The 21,996-nt window shown below is 36.0% G+C and overlaps 1 protein-coding gene across 1 annotated transcript in view; it reads left to right on the forward strand.

Moving 5' to 3' along the window:
* The window catches only part of EDIL3 (EGF like repeats and discoidin domains 3), a 226,267-nt gene that overhangs the window by 101,788 nt on the left and 102,483 nt on the right, over positions 1-21,996 (forward strand). The window contains exon 4 of the mRNA XM_040091036.2: positions 18,415-18,543. Coding sequence (XP_039946970.1) covers positions 18,415-18,543 — 129 coding nt within the window. The remainder of the gene's footprint in view (positions 1-18,414; positions 18,544-21,996) is intronic.

The raw sequence follows: 21,996 nt of genomic DNA on the forward strand, positions 1-21,996 counted from the left end.
ATACAACTTATTTCTCAGATTTTATTGGCATTTGTAAAATTGTAGGTTCTGCTTAAAGCAGATTCCCCTCCCTCAGGGTAGGAATGCAGTCATGCAGTTTGGAAGTTGCATAGGTAGAGAAAAATAAAGAGAAACCTCATGCGCTCATCTAGAGCCTTTCAGTGGCATGTGCCTGGTAGAGAGTTTTATCCAATACCAGATTTTGTGTTTTTCCACAAAGAAAATGCATCAAGTTTCCTCCAGTTCATGAAATTTATGTAATCATTATTCATACATATAGTATTTTTCCAACAAATGCTTTCATTTGTGAAAGAAAATGAGGTAGGATAAATTACATCTAATATTTTTATGAAGACTGTAAACATTATTTCAACATTTTATGAAAATTGCAAACATCTAATTGACCTGTGATCAGGACCAAAACTAAAATTTCCCTTCCTGTTTAATCAAAGGGATGAAACACTACTATTTCCCATATTCTGCTTTTTTGGGGTAGGGTCTAGCTGCTCTGGCAATGCCATCTGTGAGAAATCTTGTAGAAGCAAAGTTACCAAAATTTTACTTTGGGTGTTAATAATCCTGTAATAATAAGTGCCCTGTGGTTACCTCTCTATAGAAATGATATTTCACTGGAGATCCTTCAGTTTCAGGATGTTTCAGACTAATGAACTCTAATTATAACCTGTTGTTTTTCACCCAAGTTGCTTTATAAGTAAGGAGTTTTTCCAGGTACATTTTCAGGATTTTTTTCCTTAGGAATGCCTCTGGGTAAGCATTGTTCTAGGTCTCTTTTTTCTTTCCAGTTAAATACCTATGATTTTATGTCGTTGTGGACATCTAAACTCTATTTTGAGTCACTTCACCATCTTTCTTCATTTATTTTGACTTATTGAAAATCAAATCTAATAAAATAATTTAATTAAATTATTTATTTCATTTTTTATCAGTTTAATAGTTTTACCAGAAGCTCATGCAGTGAAACAAGGAAAATCTCAGGAAAATTCTCTCTTTTCTGTGTGTTTTTATCCCATCCATATGGGACATGAGTCTTTGAAAGTTGTTCGTTGAGCCAGGAGGAGACTCCTTTGTCGACAACTGTTTTTAAAAGCCAAATGTAACAAGTAACTCCTGTTGGATGTCCTGCTGTTTGAAGTTTTTCATTCCATGGTTTTATGGATTTCCCCACCACGTCTTCTCTAGGAGCCTGTAGTACATTCTACGCTTATTAAAGATTAATTCTTCCAAGAACTAATGAAACAGAGCTCAGCATAGCACGCAGCAGTTTGTTCACTTGTCTCCACACTGTGGTTTTGACTGAGGTAATAAATACGTCTCCTTTGAGATCATCACTTAACTGGAAGTATTCCTTGCCTCTGCCTTCGTTTTTTTGGTTGGTTGTTGTTGTTGTTTTATCAGAATACTTTAGGAAACTGGCATTTTTGTCTTTGCACTCCATATAACATATGCAAACACATTTAGAGTTTCATGGTATAAAAGCTCTTTTACAGTGTGAGTTTTCCTGTTGTCTTAATTAAGTTTAGGTGTTGTAGAGATTAAAAATTTCACTACATGACAGCACCTCCTTCTTCAAAGACATTACTAAAAGTAATCCCTTCAACAACCTCGTGGCAGAGTATGTAAGCTGCATTGAATATTTGTGTATCTATTTCTTGCCCTGGAAAATTATATCGCCCTTCCAAAATTCTGTGTGGTATATAACTATTCCTTCTTTATTTAGAATTTCAACTTATATAAAAGCTATTTTAGCATGTTTTTCCTAAAGGAGTAAATAACATGGAAAAATCTGCTGTAAAAATCTATAGAATTGTTTATTTCCTTAAAGGAAATTAATGGAATTTTAGAAAACAATTAGAATGGAAGAGCACCAGTTCCAGTATGAAAGCTGCACTAGACACAACTTACAGTTACCAAAGTCATGAGAAATAGAGATCTAAAACTATTAAGAGTTGCTCATTACCCTTACTCTAAGAGCATGGTGTTAGGCAATATGTAAAATCTAAGTTTCAGAATAAAAATCACAACACAAGTTACATGCTTTGTTTTGTTTCTGCTAGGAGAACTCCAGGTTTCTCTGGTGCTTGTTTTCTTCCCTGCATCTCCTGTGTTTAAGAAACTTTTTAAAGAGGAACACCCAAACATATTGCCTCAGTGTTTGTCTTTTGAGTCACAGAATAAAAGAAATATGACTTAGATAAAAAAATAGGTTTTTAAGGATGAAAAATTAAAGGTAATATAAGTTATTTTGGTCAATAGATATTTTAAAGCTGACGCATAAGTCAGCAAAGCTGACTTGGCATATCCTTGATGACTCTAAGGAGAGTATTTCTGGTGGAATTATTGGATCCTCAGAAATAAAATTGTTCATGAGACATGTAGAGTTTAAAAAAAAAAAAAAAACACCACCACCACCACCACCACCAACAACAACAAAAACCGAACAACAGAATGGAATTTGTACTATAAAAATGCTGTAAAAAAATTTGGTTTTGCTATCTAAATATTTTTGCATTCAAAAATTTACTGGATTGTAATTTTTTATAGATTTAAAACACCAGACATATTATGATTAATATCCCAGGTTTTCCCATGAACCAGTTTAATATTGCTTTGATAACCAGAATATCAAAATTTTATGGGTTTGATTTTTCATAATTATGTACAGTGGAAAGTAAAAGCGTTCCATTTGGCACCAATCTTAGACAGAATTACATTAAATATTTTTAAATAATTTTAATTTAGACAGCTTAAAAATAAGTAGATTTAGATGTGATATGGGGAAGGAATTGTTCCCTGTGAGGGTGGGCAGGCCCTGGCACAGGGTGCCCAGAGAAGCTGTGGCTGCCCCTGGATCCCTGGCAGTGTCCAAGGCCAGGCTGGACACTGGGGCTTGGAGCAGCCTGGGACAGTGGAAGGTGTCCCTGCCCATGGCAGGGGTGGGAACTGAGTGGGCTTTGAGGTCCCTCCCAACCCAAACCAACCTATAATTCTATAATTCAAATATTAGATAGGTCTTTTCTTGAACAGATGAATATTTTAGACAACTTTTCCTTGTCTTTCCTTACTTTACGTCAGAAAATGCTTTTGCCATTTGGTGCTGCCTTGCTAATCAACAAGCAGGAGATATCCATTTGGTTTAAGTGCTGGGCACATATCCTTGGTTCTCAGAGAATGAATCTAAGACTCAAGATGAAAAATATTTGAGATGTACTGGCATTAATATTTACATGAAAATCATCCTTATGTCCTTATATATTAAATATACCATGTTTATACCATATAAAATATACAGGTGATTTGGGTTTGAAATTGGATTTCGCAAAAGGTCTCTCTTCCCCATGAAAATAATGCCCTAGATGCTTTTATTGATTAGGAGGGAGGGGAAAAAAAATTAAAAAACACCTTCTTCAATGGTTACTATAATGAGTTTTGGACCTGGATGGTCATTTTGGTTCCTTCCAACCCAAACTATTTTATGATTCCATGATGATCAGAAAAGAGAAACCAAAGCAGATTTTTCTCTTTTCTTTTTCTTTTTTTTTTTTTTAATTTATTGAAATTACACTTTCAAAATAAAAACATGACATGTTTACTCTGCTTTCTGTGTCATGCCCAAAGCATCAAGGATATGTCTAGTCAACTCTTGAAGACTTCAGTTTCCTGCCCACTTCACAGAATGATCTGGAGTTGTGGTTTTGTCACAGCTCCCAGGCTGTCTTTGGGGCCACAGTGATTTTGCTGTGGTGTGCGAAGTTCTTCCATTCCACACATTTCAAAGAGGAAAATCATCGTTCAAAATTATTCTAAGGGAAAGGATTTGCCATTCCCCCAGGGACTGTACCACAGATTTACTGTCTTGCTAAACTTGGTTTACGCATTTGTAGCAATTCTTTTTCTTTTTTTCTTCTGAAACTGCATATTTTATTTTTTCCGGTGCCTGGAGCTAGCTTGCTAATTACTTTTCCATCTATTCCAAGCAAAATATAGACTAAACCAGAAAATTATATAAAGGTCATATTGAACCCCATTCAGATGGAAATGAGGCTTATGCAGTAAAAATAGTTCTAGATGCCAGGTGGCATTGAAGGCTATTAGAGTAGCCTGTGGCATTTAAAAGCTGGAAATCTTGCTTAGGTCAGGAATGAAAATTAATTAGTATTTTTAGCCTATCGCTTAGTGACTGTCCATCCATATATCACAAAAATAAGAGTTTGGCAAAATCACTCACTTCTTTTCAAGATTGACAAAAAAAGGGAGCTAGGAGTTTGAAATTAGCCCATAGTGCAGGCAGCTGCCTGAGAAAATCATACATGGGCATTTTCCATAATCTGCATAGTTTCAGAGAGTAGTATTTGTGGTGATTATACAATATTCATCCCAGTGTACAAATAAAGTTGGAGATCATGGGGTATTCCCTAAAACAGATACTGATTTATGTAATGAATTTTTCCTTCTGTCTGCTTTTCCATTTCTTACCTGAATTTTGAGGCAGAAATTATCCAAGGTTAAACTTTTCATGCCAGTCATCTGCCTCAGACTAAACTCGGCTCAGATCAAATCTGTGTTGGATGGGGGTCTGAGAAACCTGGTTTAGTGGAAGGTGTCCCTGCTCATGGCAGAGGGTGGGACTAGATGATATTTAAAGTGCTTTCCAACCCCATTTCTATGATTCTCTGAAACCAGGTGGATACACAGTCTCTCAGTACCAGGTCTGTATCAACAGGCTGGTTTTACACAGGTGCAGCCATTCCCGTCTGGGAAGCAGTGTTCCCCAAAAGGAGGTTTTGCTGATGTCTAGTCCTTGCCAAAACAGATAAAAAGAGCAGAGCTAGCTCTAGCTCTGGCCAGCTAAGAGAAATGAAAAAAAAAGCACCAAAGATTATAATTTGGTATTTATTTCTTTATCCTGTGGAGGTGGAGGAGGAATGGGGAGATAAATGAGCTACTGTTCTTGTTGCTGCAAGGATCTCAGTGGACCCTGTTGCTCCTTGAGTCCTCTACTCCTGAAAAGCGGAGTTAAAACACAAGAGGGTTGTGCAAAAAGAGCACCTTTTGGGGGGAGACACAATGCTTTGGAAGTGAACCACTTCAAGGAACCATTGTATGTGGCACAGCCTGCTCTGGTCAGTTGCACCAGTTGGGGATTTGTCACAGGTTGGACTCCTGCTCTTGGAGGTTTTTTCCAACCCCAGAGATTCTGGGATTCTGTGAAGAGGCTAAACATGACGGAGAAGAGTTGACAAAATTCTCTGCTGCTAGAAAGGACAGATTTTCATCCAAGAAGTGCTGAAAACCAAGACAAGAAATTCTTGGTGAAAGAAGCTGATAGGCAAAAAAATGGGATTAATGAGTTAAGCATGGGCACAAAGGGAGTGGGTATGAAGGCAGGGATGGAGAGAGAAAGGCAGCAGTGGGATGAACTGCATGGGGTTGGCGGCTGTTGCAAGGGTTGTTTCCCTCACACATTTCTGCCTCCCTCTTCCAGCGCACCCGTGCTCTCCTGCTCTCCTTTGTGCGTGCGTGGAGCTGCCTCAGGAGGCTGTTCCAGCTGAAAGGGCCTCATCCATAATGCAATTTTCCTGATAGTGTCAGTGTTCGCTTGGTTCAGCCCCTTGATTTCTCTTGCCATGCAGTGGCATGTTTGCTCCCAAGTAGGGAGGGGAATTTGGTGGGAATATGCATTGAAATTTGGAGTGAAGATGGAGAAATTGTATTCTCTGATAAGATATTGGGGTTATGTTTCACTAAAGCCTCCCATCCTGTCATTAGATGGAGGGAAAGTGAAATAAGAAGAAGCAAATATTAATGAAAGCAAACCAAGCAGGATAAGTGGTTCATTGAGGATTTAGAAGCAGATTAACAAGCCAAATGAAAATAGCTCTAATCAAAAAATAGCATCACAAGGAGGCTTACTTTATGCTGACTTTGGATTTAAACAGTCTTATGACCATCTTTAAAGCACTGGATTGACTGTGGAAACACAGAGTACTGAGGAAGGAATTTCACTCCTTCACAGTACAAATTTAAGTGATTTTTAGTTGTCAAAGCTTTGTATTCTACATCAATTCAGGAGGCAAAAAACATATTGTAAAATGATCCATTTATAGAAAAGCAGTACCTGTTTGAAGATGGTACAAGATAGCAAAAGTAAAGAGCATAAAATAAGTGTTCATTTAAAGATGCTAAGTATATTTTTCATGGATAACAATCCACACTCTTCCATGCAGACAGTTTAACCCAAATATTACTCATTATTGTAAAGTTTGAGTGGTGGAATATATGCCTGTTTTGACAGTTATGCATTTGACACCAAATTGTGCCAACACTCTTCATTCTGTAGCCTTATTTTTGGGCAGCAGCTCAGCAAGAGGATGGGTAGATGTCCCTCTTCAAGAGGGAAGAGTCAAATTTAACTCAGTCTATACAGTCAAAGGAAACAAACACAAATTTGTAGAGGATGAGTCTTCCCAGATGCCTAAATATTTAAAATAAAGACAGCAGCTACTGCTCTTTTTTTCTCTATATGTAGATGTAGTGTACGTGTATAGGAGTGTGTTTGGTTAATGTCAGTTAGGAATAAACTTTTTCTGGTTTCCACAGGAACAACCACAAGTGAATCTTGAATTTGGTGTCTATACACATAAGAGTATACACACATTTATGACTTGTCTCCTGAGGTTTCCAGGACCTCTGTAAAGCCTTTGATTTCTTATTTTTATAAATTTTCTTCATTTTATTATTCTATGGTATTTCTTTCCACAACATATATGTAATATTTTATGTGTTCTGTGTGTCAAAGTTTTTCAGGCTAAAAGATCTAGATCTATTTATAACTATACTGATGCAAGATACTGAAGATCAGGGTGCAAATAATTCTAGTTACATAAAATAAACAAGAGTGGCCGTGAAGAGGCTTCCTGAAATCCAGTGATTTTCAGGTGGAAGCTGTACACTCATCTTCCTGACTATTTCAATGTAAGGTTTGTAGATTCTCAGCAAATTTAACTAATGTGTGTCCTGCAAGTATCCTTGGCATGACTGTAGTACTCCAGTCTCCTGTTTGAAAAGGGTACCAGGAAAGAATTAAATTGGAAATACAATAAAATCAATCAATAAAAGAACAATAGAAAAAATAATCTAGTTAGAAAGAAATTGAAAGGTTTAAGTATTGAAAGCTGTCCAGTTGTTGGGTGTAAATAAGCAAGAGAAGGAAAAGAAGTGAACCTCAATATTTTAATAATAAAACCAACAAAAAATCGCCACTCTAAGTTATTATTATTAATGAAATACCTATGCTATGATATTAATCAACAGGATGAATGGGAAATATCACCTTCTAATAACTCTCTTGGGAATGCCTATATCATATAATATTTACAAATTTTTAAGTGGATTTATATGTTCAATCACCAAAGGAAATCTTTCTTTAATATATTCAATAAAGTACCTTGTATGTTTGTTTTCCTAGGATTCTTTTCTATAATTTCATATCTCTTGTCATTATATTAATTTATTTTTTTTCAATAGCTCTTGTTTAGTAAAAAACAAGAAAATTAACAAAAGATCTACCCTGACTTTTGGGAAAAATATTATTATTTCTTACAGCCACACCTTTTCAGTAATTGATATATTGTTATATCAGAGTGTTAAAAAACCTAAGCTTAAGCAGGTTAGGTGGCTGCTAAAGAAAGCATGGTGGTGGTGTCAAGATTTCTGGCACGTGGCAAAGTAGAGAGAACATTGCTGAACTGAGAGAATTTGGTACTTCTGCAAAATTCAGTTTTCTTTGAGGCTGATTGTATAATCAGGGAAAGATGTGTGTCTTGTATGTTTAGATCTTTAAGTTTGTTATAGCTTGAACAGAGGAAAAAAATGTTGTAGGAGTACTTGGCCTTATTATTTTAATAAACAGTGAAATGTCACTTGTCACTAATATTGGGCAAGACTAAACAGCCCTCTTTCAATTGTATCACTGAAACAACAGGTTAAATTCACATGTATTTCTTATCATAAAGAGAATACAAATTGCTTTAGGGGCATGGAAATACCAAGCAAAGGCTTAAATGAGTTCACGCAGACAGAACCTTGGGTATTTCTGCACATATACAGCAACTTCTTAGATGGTTTCTTGCAGTAACAAACATGTTAGTGAAAATACTTCATTCATATCATTTTTGCTTATATATTGACTTTCCATATTATAATGACTGTTTGCAAGAGCCAAGACCTTGTTTTGTTTTGTCTTAGAAATGGGATAGATTCTTTTATATATATATATTATTTTGAAGTGTTACTAATGCAATTAAAATGCACTTTGCCTTTTTCTACTGGAAATCTTTTAGATAAACTCTGCTTTACCTGAGAGTGTGAATGTCCTTTAGTAGGCTTGACAAAGGAATTATATGTGACATTCAGCTGCCTATGTATTGAGTAAACATATATATACATTGGTATTAGTTAAAAGAATTATTTTGGAAACAGTGTTTTTTATATTTTTTCTTTTCTCTCTTTTTTTTTCTTTTATATGAAACTGCTGTCTCCAGTAGTCTTCCTTATAAATAAATGCTGTGTGACTTCAAAACAAAATCCTGGCAAAAAACATTTGCATAAGATCCACACTACTGTAGAGCAATAAAATGTTAAATGAAAATTATCAGAGTGACTGAAGATAAGTGAAAGGCCAAAAGATTTCCCAGTCCAGTTCTTATTTGAGATACAACTTCTGCTGGCTGCCAGGGGAGTTGTGGCTGTGTTGTGGCAACTGTTGGCATAAAAATAACAACTAAGAAATTATAATATGCTCCAATTATGAACACAATTGCAAATTTAATTGTAATATGCTCCTTAATGTCCAGTTTTCTATTACTAAAAAATGTTTATGTGAAATCTATGTTTATATACTTTGAAAGTCAATTGAGAAATGCCTTGGAATTCCTGAAGTTTTATTGGAGTGGCTACAATAACTACAATGAAGAAGGCACAGCCCAAGAACAAAAAGGTCTGGGTAGAGATTTATGTATTCAATTTGCCTGCAGCACTGCATTTTAAGAAAGCATGAATTAACACTCTACAGTAATATTACAAATCAGTGTTACAGCTATCCATGAATTTCATTAGTTTTGACTTTTCAACAAAATTTCAACCTGTTCAAACAGCAGAACAGTTTATTTATTAATATCCACTAAGGGAAAGAGTGAGTGTATTTCAATATCTTTCCATGTTTACCAAAAATCAAAAATGTCTCAATTTTATTTTTTAATCCAGCCTCCTATATATTTCTACTATTTTTTTTTCCCTGAAAAACAGTAATGCTGGGCTTTTATTTTTTAAAACAAAATACAAATCAAACATCCTGCCAGGTGTGTGTTCTGCTCTAAGCTCCCATGAGCAGGAACAGAGAGAGAAGGTGTAAAGCAATGTATTTCTCATCAGGTCTTGTTTCCATTTTAGGCTTTTCTAACACAATACAGGCAATATGATATAACGTCCTAAGAAATTAGAAGTAGGGTTTTTCCCTCGAACTGTTTAAGTCACGCAGTTAGATGTGTCTGGTGAGTTACCTGTGATGCAGCTGAGGGTGCTCACCAGGAAAGGCTTTGTGGCTCTGATGCCAAAAGAATTTTTTTATTTTTTTTTTAATATATATATTTGTAACTTTGTAGAGTATTATTGTATAATTCTACGGTTTCTTCAGTGGGAGGCCAAAACAAAGGGGGGATTACCTCATTAAATGTCCTTTTAATTGGGGATTCTCATCAATTATGTTAATTTGATAAACTGATAAAAACGTCAAAGCCCTGTATCACGTGTGCTTTCAGCCATAAATGTAACTGGAGGACCCTCAATAAACAGTAACATCTCTTTATTACTTTAATCATGTTTGGCTGTTTTAGGGGCTATAAGGTAAGATCTCCAGTGGAAGTCTGCCATGCCATTCCCTAAAGGAATAAATTTCCCTGGGGAGTGCTGCAGCTCAAGCCCCAGCTCTCAAATGAAAAATTTACCTGTGATGAGAGCTGTACTTCATCTCCTCATTGCAAACTATTGCATTGTGTGTAATGACACAAGCAAGAATTTCAATTTAAAGCATTGCTTGTCAGAAAACACCAACCTGCAGCATTTTTGTGCAGGTTCTACTACCATTAACCACTGAAACAAGCCAGTGCTTACACCCAGGTGCAGTTGACTTCATCTGAACCACATTAATCACAAGCAATTAATTTGTATTCGTTCTGTGGAAGCAGCTGGTGCAAAGGAAACAGATCTCAAGTGATCCTGCTGTGTATCTTCCAAACTGAAGGCTCGTGACTGCAAACACGGGTTGTGATTTGAAACTGGGATTGTCAGTCCGTGTAGGTGTCTGGGTTGACAAAAAACCAGTGTGAAGCAGGGGTGGGAGATGAAGAGAAAGAAGAGAACAATGGCCTAGCTAGGAAAGGAGAAAGAGTTGGAGTATAGTGACAGGATCTGGAATTCAATAGCATTTAGGGTTGGGGTTTTTTACATGGAAATGGCAGGGTTTGATGGCAGCTTGGGAAAAAATGTGGAAGGGGAAAGGATATAGTTCCTCCGTCCTACATCCTCAGGCAATAAAAATGACTGGTGTGTAACTTGGCTATTTCCCTTGGTTTCTGCTGTGGACCACTTTATGCCTGCTTGGACTATATATATTTCACATTTAGTGATTCTCTTTCATCACTTTTTAATAATATTTTATGTCCTGAGGGTAACCACCCTCTGAGGTTCTCTTCCGCTGTTTCTGTGTCATTAATGCAACACTAGTAATTAGGACCTGACTCATAAAAATATGAATAGCCTAAGTTTAGGCTGTGGCATTTTTTAGTTCCCACTGGAATCCTCAGCAAGAGGACTAACTGGATTTATTCTATTTGCTGTTATAATTAAGGTTCACATAATCTTTGCAGGTTTTTTTTTTTTTTTCCATTTTCCAATTATAGAGGCAAAAAAGGATAAGAAGTCCTGATCATTGACAGTCTAAAGTTCAGTGGAAGAATGAAAAATGACATCTTCATAGATCATGACAAGAATTGCAATGATAAAAATAACACTATTGCACAGAAATCCCCGTTGTAAGTGAGGTTCTACATCATGTAGCAAACAATATGTAGTTTCTTTATTGCTGGGTCTGTTTTGCTTAAGCCAGTACCAGCACAGTAAACACAGATATGGATTTGTTCCAGCTATGTAGAAAATGGATTTGGAGAGTTTATTTTAATGCTGAATCTGTAGACATTAGTGTTGTCAGTACTGCATTTTGAACTAAATCTTCCAGACATCCCAAGTGAAATCTAATCTTTCTCCAAATATTTCAACATTAAAAATTCAAGTCTGCAGTCCATCAGCAAAGTTTTTACAAAATTATTCTCTCTGTTTGCAGAAAGTGGGGTTTTTTTCTGTTTGATGTGAACCAGAATCAACTGAAAAATAAATTTGGAAAACATTTCTAATGTAAGATGGAAAATTTATCTGGTTTTAACAAGAAAGTAAAACACAAGAGGAGTGTAACAAACAAGATGCCACACCTGGATCAGAAGTAGTGGGAGAAGTCAGTGACAGGAAAAGGATCATCTATGAGAAAAACAACGCCACTACCTGAGTGGAAAGTTAAAGGAGAGGGAGAAAAAGTCTTTGAAAATGTATTTTCTGTAAACTGATTAGATGTTCTCTGGGAAGATAAATTCCTTCTGTGAAAGGTGATGCAGAGATGCAGAACAGGTCTCACATTAACACTTGGTAGGGAGATTTATGGGAGGGCTGGTGGAGGAAGAATACTGTGGGCATTATTCAGAAACACATACTTAAGTGGCAAAGGCTACAAAGAGCTGAAAAACAGCATTGAAAATTGGCAAAGAAAGTTCTTAGCCTTGGAAGCTGAGGAATATGAAGAGAAATAATGGAAGAGGACTTGAGGAAAATGTCTTGTAGTGCACTGAACACTTTCCCCAGCTTTTAGAGTATTTTTATGTCTCACCCTCTGTAAAATCATGACAGTGCCTGCTATACTCAACATGCCTCAAATTTGGGTGTAATTTGCCATCAAAGGCTTGGATGAGAAGTTTAAGATTTTTAAGGAAAAGCATTGTATATCCATCAAGTATAAATTGCGTCTTTTCAAAAAATATTCTATCTATTCAGCTCAAAAAGGGTTGGGAGATGGCTGGATGATCAGGTTAGATTTCTTCCCTGTAGAAGAATTCTACAGAATAGAATTGAAGGGAAATGTCCAGAAATGACCCAAAAGCATTTTGCACTCAGGGGATGAACTTTATCTTTTTCTGTATCCAGATGGAAACACCTTGATCATCATAATCAGCACGCTCCATTTGCTGCATTAAAAACAAGATAAATATTTAATAACTGTGCAATTAAGTCTGGATCTCTGCCATTAGTTTATAATTAATTTATAGGCAGATAGAATCTAATACACTGATAATTCACTTATGAGCCAGGCTGAATAGATTTTTTTTATTATTTTTTCCCCCCCAAAGCTGGTATTTTGAGAATGTTCATGAGATGACAGTGTGTGTCATCTAATTACTTTTTCTGAGTTCATGCTTTAACTGGAATAACATGCAGCAATAAGTTATTGTTCTCAATATTCCACATAAACTGTGAATGATGTTCTGCAGTGCCAATTCTTTTCAGGTTGAAATAACCAAACAAAAAGCAAAGTCAATGAATATTTATTGACGCAAAGTACACTTTTATCCTAACAGTGAAATAGAAGCAACAGTAGTAGATTCAAAAAGGAATTTTTGAAGGATAGGAAGGAGCTGTCACGATTGGTTTATTTCCTTTTCTCTTTACTTTACAAATATTTGAGTGTGCTGGGCAAGTAAGAATTTCTGTTGCTCTTCACAAGCTTTGAAGGATGAGTTAGTTCAAAATACATCTTTATTATGATCGTGATTATTAACTGATGATTATCAGTTTGTCATGATGCACCAGTATAACTGGAGTTTGGCCCTAAAATGTTTAGCTGTTTGTGTGAATTTTTAACACAGAATTACTTTTAAATGAAAAAAAAAAAAAAAAGTCTTGAGTAAGAAGCAGCAAATACTGGACTACAAAGTATTAGTTCATTACTGCTGATGTTTCATCCTTTAGTGGCAGATTGAGCATGTTGTGTAGAAGACATTTTCATGATTGCAGTACCTTCAGAAGGTCAGTAGCATATCTGCTGGGAATGTGCTCCTCAAATGTGCCCAAACTCTGCATTGCAATGCAGGCACCTGGGGACATTCAAAAGCAGCCTCTGTGCTGGGCAAAATCTTCACAATAGTATTGAATTAACAACCAAAGTAGGAAATGTGAGGAAGATCAGACACCCTCAAAAGCTTTTGTTATATTCCTGACCTTTTTGTGCAATAAAGCAGTTTTCCGTCAGAACCTGTAGGGACATTCCTGATGAATTTGAATGCTTGTCCGTGTGTCTCTGTGGAAGATGGTCCCTTTTGAATAGGATTAGGTTATACTTTGTATTTGTGTCTGCTGAAGTGTGAATTCTGCAATCTCACATTTGAAGGGGCAGACCTTTCAAAAATCCATTTAAGTTTTTAAAAAGGTGATGGGGAAAGAAAAAGGTCAATGTACTTCTGAAAAAAAGGGCAGTCTCTCATCTGTGTGTATAATGGTGGTAAATTTTTAAACTGTGTGAAGAAAACATATATGTCAGTTAGAAAATTATGTCAAATATAAAGACCGGAAATTAGGTTAATCACAAATATTTGTAAAATATCTAGTGCAGATTTTTGCTTATTTCCATGGCAGGATGGTTCAGCTTCATCCTCAGGTTACAGGAACTGCTGAGCAAAGTCAGTGGAGTGTTGGATTACCCGGACACTGAGCCCAATTCAGTGTGATGATCCTTAACCCCCTCACCACGGGCAGCTTGTGCCACTCTGCTGGCTCCTGTAGCAAGGAGGCTGATTCTTGCCTTCCAGTAAGGTTGAAATAAGTTGTTTATGACACTGCCTTCCTTTGCACACTCTAATTTCAAAATATAGGAGCTCCTGCTGAGTGAGGTCTGTCACACGTTATTTTAAATATTTTGCTTAGGAAGCACCAAAAGTAGCATGTATTATCCAAACACAGAGGAAAACTTCCAGTTAATGATGTTAAAACTATGTGAGAGATATCTGATGAAGATCTCAATTTATCAGATGGGGAAAAACCCCATTTGACATTCATGCGAAGCTAAGAGGAACTTAAGAAAAGCTGATGCCACAAAGACCTGCAGCTGGAGAGTTCTTTTCTTTAAAATGAAAAGTAAAATTGTCTGATGCCTTTTGTTAGTTTGATGATAGCTCCTAATATTTGTTTTGATGAGATTTGCATGATTTATTATATCATCAGAATAACATTATCTATTCATCCTACTTCAGTAATACCCCACAAAATAAATAAAGCAATTAGCTTTGTATCTTTGTCTTGATGTATATTAAGGTCAATATCTAATTTTGTATTTTTCATTAAAGTCATATTGTTTCTGAAGAAAAAATGAAGATCTCTGAAATGGATTGATATAATCAAAAGTGTTAACATTTTTTATTTCATTTTTCTTAATTTTGCTTGTAAAATTTGTGGTTATTTTGCATGTTTTACTCCATTGGAGTACACATTTTTTCTTTATTTTCTCCTAATATTTTTCATATTTGTCACTTAAGCTTGACTTAGTGAGAAAACATGGGCTTCGATTTTTGATCACCTGTTTTAGCATACTTTTGAATTCAGGGAATCCAGCTGTATGGTAAAGATAGCCTGATGTTGATTTCTTGCTTAATGACATCCCCTGTAATTTTTGAATGTCTTTCCCACTAAAGAATCAGCAGATTTTATATTTGGCAAAGCAAATGCTTATGCTGGGGTTTTTAGAGGTAGATGTCTGTCACTAAACTGTTCTTGCTTTCCTGGCTTTGTCTTCTATGGACAAACCCATGGTTTGTCTCAAATATGCAGTTTCCACTGCAGTATGGCATGACACAAGATTTTATCATGAATTTTTTGTTGACTCTGCTTGTCAAAGGAGAAAACAGATAACAAGGTTCTGCCTTGAGCCCCTTTGGAGCTCTGCTGAGGATGCATTTATTTGATTCATACATCTATGAAGTCTCAGAGGTTTTAGTAAGAACATCTAAAATTTAAAACCTGCTATGCTTTAAGTTAACTTTCAATATTTTTTTCAAGAACAGTGTGGGATTTCAATTGAATAACAGAATGATGTATTTTGGACTATACTTATTATGTCGGCTGATACCCCTGGAACTGAATAAAGAAGGACTCAAAAGAGCAGCAAAGTGAACAGATCTATTACTTTGAGTGCACAATTAATCTTGCTGACATTATTTTATATGAACATGGATAAAAATGCCTGGAAACTATACCATTGAATTCCTCTGCTCATTAATATTGATCAAATGTTGTTGTTCTCTTTGTGTTGGAAGCCACTTAAAGATTACCTGTACAAGCATTACAGCACTATTGATTTTAAAACCCAATCCCCGAAGTCCACTGTTTTTGAAAAGTAGTTGACATATTTGGTTTGTTCTTTTGTTTGTTTATTTGGGTTTTTGTTGGGTTTTGTGTTAGTTTGTTGGAGGCATTTTGGTTTGTGTTTTGTGGTGTTTTGGCTTTTGCTGTTGTTTTTTGTTTGTTTTGTTTGTTTTGTTTCTTTCGTTTTTTGTTGAAAAAGGATATTTGTGTACTTGCTGGTATAGGCTATAGATCTGAGTAACAGACCATATTAATGAGGCTGTCATAGAATTAATTATCCAGAATTTAATACCATATTGTTTAAAAGCCTAGACATTCCTAAGGAAGTTGGCCGGGACCTCTCTTCATGTGCCATCTGTGTCCAGAGCTTACACCTTATGCTTTTGGTGCTTCAGCGGAATGCTGTCAGGATTAGGCCCCAGATTCTTCAAGACACTTAAATATGCAGAAATTCCATCAGGAGTCCTGTAGACTCAGTTAAAATTATTTAGTTGACTAATTAATTTTTTTTAAGACTCATATATTAGGGTGTTCATGCAATTTAAATAAGCTCAAGATGTGTGAACTTATATTTTGGTCCTTTGAAGAATTAGGAGAAGCATTGGTAAGCTGGCACAGGCTTTTTAATTTTCAATCATTCATTCATTTAGAACACAGAGTTAGTCTAATCCATGTCTTTATCAATTAATAAAGTCAACTAGTCAAAACTAGGTGACTGTCATTTTTCAATTTGGGCACAATTAATGAGGATGTTGTTCATTAAAATATCCTTTGTTGCTCTAAAAATAATTTTGAACTACTGGTTTCTACGAACAACAAAAAGCAAACAAAAATACCCCAACAAAATACTCAACATTTATATTAAAAATAGTGATATTATTTGTCCATAATAACCATAATCAGGAAAAATTTTGATATTTTTGGTGTGGTTGGTTTTTTTTGTGTTGTTTTTGTTGGGGTTTTTTTGGTGGTTTTTTTTTCCTCCAGAGGAAATGCTTCATAGAACAAAAACTTTAGTTAGACATGCTGTCATGAGCCAGTATATTTATCACTTTTTGCCTCAGATGACCTTTTAAGCCTCTGCAGTTCGGACTGGTCTGAGAAAATGCAAAATATAAAGAAAATTGATGAAAGTAGGCTGAAAGTGTGCTTAACAAGCCATACAGAGAAAGCAAAAAGCAAAATGAGAAAGTAATTATTAAAAGATTTATTGTTCTTGGAAGATTAGAGATCTTGCTTGCACAGAAACAACATATGAGGCTGCCTGCAGGTATTCCCCAAACTGCAGCACTGTGATAGAGGCTTGGAAAAAAAAACTACACCGTTCATATTTATTGGGAGGCTAAAAGTGCCAATTATTAGACAGGATTCTTCCCAAATTATTATGAAGGAAAAATAGCGTGAAGTAGTAATACCTGAATGAATAGAAGCAGTAATATTTGAAAGACACGAATCTTCCTAGAACTAGGAATTTAGTGTGCCAATACTTTTTGTGTCATACAGAGTGTGTGTGGCAAAAGGCAAAACAGGTAGCAGCCATTCTCCTTCTTTCCCTATTCACGATTTTTTTTGGTACTAATTCCATTTGGAATTATCTGCAGTATGTTCATGTCCATTACTTTTTGGTTCAGTGAGACATATCCCATGTTTAATGATGTACACAAGCAAAACCTCTGCAGGGTTGTGTCTTGGAACAGTCTGATGACAAAAGTTGTAATAGAAACGTGCACCTGTGTGGCTTCTCAAATTATAGCCACATGGGCAATAATAACTGGGGAATATATTCTGACATCCTCATCATTCCATTAATTTTTATGCTTTGCAAATTAATATTTGCTTGGAGAGCGCAATTTTCACTGATGTGACATGGATGAATGGATGAATCTTCTAAATGCAATTCAAAAGGAGTGAATGATTATGACATTGCTCTTCAACAAGCTTGGCTATTACCTTTCAAGGTACATGGCACAGGTTGCAAATAACATACTTTATATTGAATTTACAAATCACAGACAAACTTGGACATGGGGCTTTTTAAACACTGTTTACCACTTCTTTAAAATGAGATTGGGAAAAAAAAAATCATCATCGAAATAATGTTTTCTTCTGGTAAAAGTCACGTTGTGGGTAATATTAGTAAGATAATAAAATGTAAGTAGCTCTTTTACAGTGCTGTGAAATGAGTAAACTCTAGATGACAGGTCAAATTATTCCATTTTTCAAAGGTATTTAAAGTTATAGTAATTGCAATCCTAACAGATCTCCGTGCTGAAATTTTATGCATCCTAGCATGTGGTGTGTTGGGGAAAAGGAAAATTTAGTCAGAAGAACTTTCTCAAATCATCTTGAAGTGGTTATGCTACAGAGGCACTGAGTAGAAAAGAATAGCTGCTTTGGTAACTGCTAACTGCTGGCCCAGATACTCACATTTCAGAAAGTCACCCGGAGCCATAGCAAAGATCTCCTCAGACTGCTAACTTGACATATAGTGATCATTCAGGGACAATGTACATGTCACTCCGTGCATGATAGGCACGTTTGATTAATACCTATTTCCCCAGTGGTGCAAAAGCTAGAATGCCTGTTATCTTTAACAGAAGAGTAAGATTTAGTCTCACTGCCTCCTGTCTTCTCTCACATTAAAAGCTAATGCCATGATTAATGAGTAGTGACACACTTAATATTTTTTTCTTGTTCATAAAAACCTGTGCTGGCAAGTTATCTGAAGTAACTGAAGGGTGTATTTTACTGAGTGAGTGGAATATAAAGGCCTGCGTAAGGCATTTCATTTCTTTAATGAATGCTTACAAATGACTGAAATTATTACAGTTGTTATTGTGGATGTGTACATATTTCTCTCTCTTTTTTATCCTCTTCTCTCAGGACCCTGCCTTCCTAATCCATGCCATAATGGTGGGATGTGTGAAATTAGTGAAGCATACCGAGGCGACACATTCATAGGCTATGTTTGTAAATGTCCGCAGGGATTTAATGGGATTCACTGCCAGCACAGTAAGTTCCACATGGTAAATTTTATTGTATTTATAGATAGGAGCCTTTTTATTGCCTGCACTGTTAAGGATTAATATCGGATCTGGTTTTCTGAAGTATATCAGACTTTGGCCTTTATATTATGAGCAAGCTAATACCACAGAGTGCTGCTGCTGCCTTCAGAAAATGACCTGACTACTAACCCACTGGACCCAACAGTACATGTTCTGCTACACGTTTTAGACCATGGCAAGAACAAAGTAAACATATTTTGCAGAAGATATTTAATGCAAAAGTGTATTTGAAATAGAAGGGCTCTCTTCTTATCTCAGTAGTGTTTGTGGGTTAGCTTTGTGATTAATGCTTAAAAAAAGAAAAAATAGAGAAAAATAAATTAAATTTCTGAATAAATATGTCTTCTACACCTTTCTTTGCCTATATCTTTATAAATAATGAAGAAATGTTTTTAATCACAGTATCTAAGTTCAAGGACAGAACTTCAGACTAACATCAGAAGTAAATTTAACCCTGTTTAAAATACAGTTTCTTGATGTTTTTCTAATCCTTATCATTTATTTGGAGAGTATTTTCTATTTTCAGGTCAGATTTGGAACAGCAGTTCAGTATCCTCATCTTAAAGTGTAGTTAGAGAACTAATAATGAACCAAACAGGGAAAAAAATTTGGGTGTGCTGGATTTGGCTGGAGCAGAGTTAAGTGTCTTCACAGTAGCTGGTGTGGGTCTGTGTTTTGAATTTGTGCTGGAACCACCACTGATAATATTTTAGTTACTTCTGGCTAGTGGTAAGAGAGAGTCAGGAGCTTTGCTTCTTCTCACTCCACCCCACCAGCCATCAAAACCATTTAGTGAGGGACATTCATCTGCTATTGACTGAGCAGGTTGTGTGCTACCTGTAGTCTGCATTGTCTGTTACTGAAATACAAAATGGATGGTTTTTTCCACATGCAAAGCTCATTTAAAACAAGTGCTTTACTGAGGAGAAGCTTGTGTGAGAAATTTTGGGGTTTCTATTTTGTGCATGAATTGTTCTTAAACCAAGGTCAGCATGGCTCTTAAAATCTTATGCTGCTGAAGCATTTGGAAGCCAGCTGTTACTCAGAAGGTAAAAAACTTAAAGAAATAGTCAGGAATCCAGTTCCACTCACAAGTAAAAATTAGTTCAGTCATTTAGATCAGCATGAATAAGCACTGAATCCTGCCTACCAGAATTAATTTCTCCATTGAGATACTTCTCTATAATTTGAAGTGTCAAGGACCAATACAGTCCAGCTCAGCTAACATCTTCATGTTTATTATGTCCCTTAAATACTCAAAGGAAAGCGTCTCCAAAGAACTGGAAAATGGATACAATTCATTTTTGATACAAGTCAATTTCATAACTTTGGCCATACTCTCAGTTAATTGCATGGGTAACGTGGGCAACGCCACTGATAATCTAGTGAAAAAATACACCCACCTCCTCCACCAGGAGCATGGAAGTGAGTGTTTGAAGTTCAGCCACGTGGATGGGCTTGTATGAAAACACATGGACTCGTGCTCAGGGATGCCCTATCACAGGACCTGTCCCGTGGCACACAGCTCTTCTTCCATCAAATATCAAGGATCTGACCTTTGTTAATGAAGTAAATAATACCACAAGTTCTCATCAAGAAAAATGTGTTGCTGAGTATGAGCTGTCTGTGGAATGTCATCTTTTGTCACCTAATTAATGAGCAATGAACATACAGCTAGTGCATCACATACTGATTCATCAGAGTTGTTTGCTGGGCCCACAGCATCCTTTTAAAAATATTGAGGTATATAATGATCCTGATCATTAGCAAATGATCCTGATAATCAGCAAAATGTGTTTGTGTCAACTTCAGGACAAAGTAAAGTTCTCACACAGCAGCACAGGCTCGCCACTACCCCAGAAGGCAGCTGAAGTGATTTGAGAAAAGACAAGTTTATGTGAATTGCTATTCTTTTGGGGGAGAATTTAGTCCTTTTTAGATAATCTGATTTAAGATGGGGTGATAAATCAGATACACTATCCAGGTGTTCAGAGTCTCTCTGGGGATGGGAGCTGTAAGAGGGAGCCCCGGAGCCCTCTGCAGTCAGTGAGAATTGTGGGATTTTCAGTGGTGGGCTTAATTTGACATTTATATACAATATCACTTTAGCTCAATTCACAGTGCTCCTTTGCTACAAATTCCTCTGTTTCATGAAGGTTAGCAATTTGATTCTGAACTCACTGTGCATCAAGTAAGAAGGCTGTCAAATTTATCATAAAGAGATAAATTAAAATGACCACGTTGCAAGGCACGTCTCTTCTACACCATCAAGAATTCCAAAAACCATATTGTGGTTCTCTTGTACAAACCTTTTTGTCCTGGATTTTTTAATGTCTAATATTCTGTTGCCAAATCAATTAAGCCAGGTGATTGATTCTGCAGTCAAGATACATTCTCAAAGCTAGTATTTTATAATTCAAATAACACCCTGTCAGTATTTCTGAGATTTGTTGACCTTTTACCCCTGTAAATAATTAATATGTAAACTATAAAAGAGATTATTAGCAATTTTACTGACTGAATATTCTCAGTTTATTGCAATACTGATATTAATTGGCCATGGTTGCCTGAAAAGACTGATTACCCAGTGGCCAAAGGAAAAAAAAAAAAAAAAATTCCCATTTCGAAGCTCATAAAGTATCTGAAAACAGGAAAGTCTGCCTCCTGCCTCAGGTAGTGGCCTGGACAAGATTTTGTGCTGATACCCATAACAAATCTATTATCTAAATATTCCTCCATTATTTAAGAGGCATTTTCTTATCTGATTGGAATGGATATTCATCTCAAGGGCTCTCCTGAAGCCAGGCTGGGAAAGCTAGGGGTGTTCTCTTGGAGAAGAGGAGGCTCTAGGGAGACTGCAGAGCCCCTTTCAGAGCCTGACGGGGCTCTAGGAGAGCTGGAGAAATCCCCATGGCTGGGGTGTTGGAACAAGAAGATCTTTAAAGTCTTTAAAACCCAAGCCAATCTGTGATTCTATATTATAACAGCTTAGAACCAGTCAAAATCCATGAAAATACCCCAAAACTCAAATGGACAGTTTTTCACCCCAAAAAACAAAAACAAATCAATGACCAAAAAAAAAAAACCCAAAACCCCCCAAAAAACCAAAAACCAACCAAACAAAAAAAAAGAACAAAAAATAACCAAAACAAAAAAAAACAAACAAATAAAACAAACCAACAACAAAAAAAAAAACACCAAAGTGAACCAAAATCATGAAAAAACACAAAAACCCATAAAAAACTCAAGACAAAACAAACAAACAAAAAAACCCACAAAAAACCCTTGCGAACAAACACCAAAGGGAAAAAGAAAAAAAAAACAAACAAACAAAAACTACCTTACTACAACAACAACAAAATTCCAGAACTTTGAGAGATATGTACATCATGCATTATTG

The sequence above is a fragment of the Hirundo rustica genome, chromosome Z (assembly GCF_015227805.2).
Source record: "Hirundo rustica isolate bHirRus1 chromosome Z, bHirRus1.pri.v3, whole genome shotgun sequence".
NCBI classification, from domain to species: Eukaryota; Metazoa; Chordata; class Aves; order Passeriformes; family Hirundinidae; genus Hirundo; species Hirundo rustica.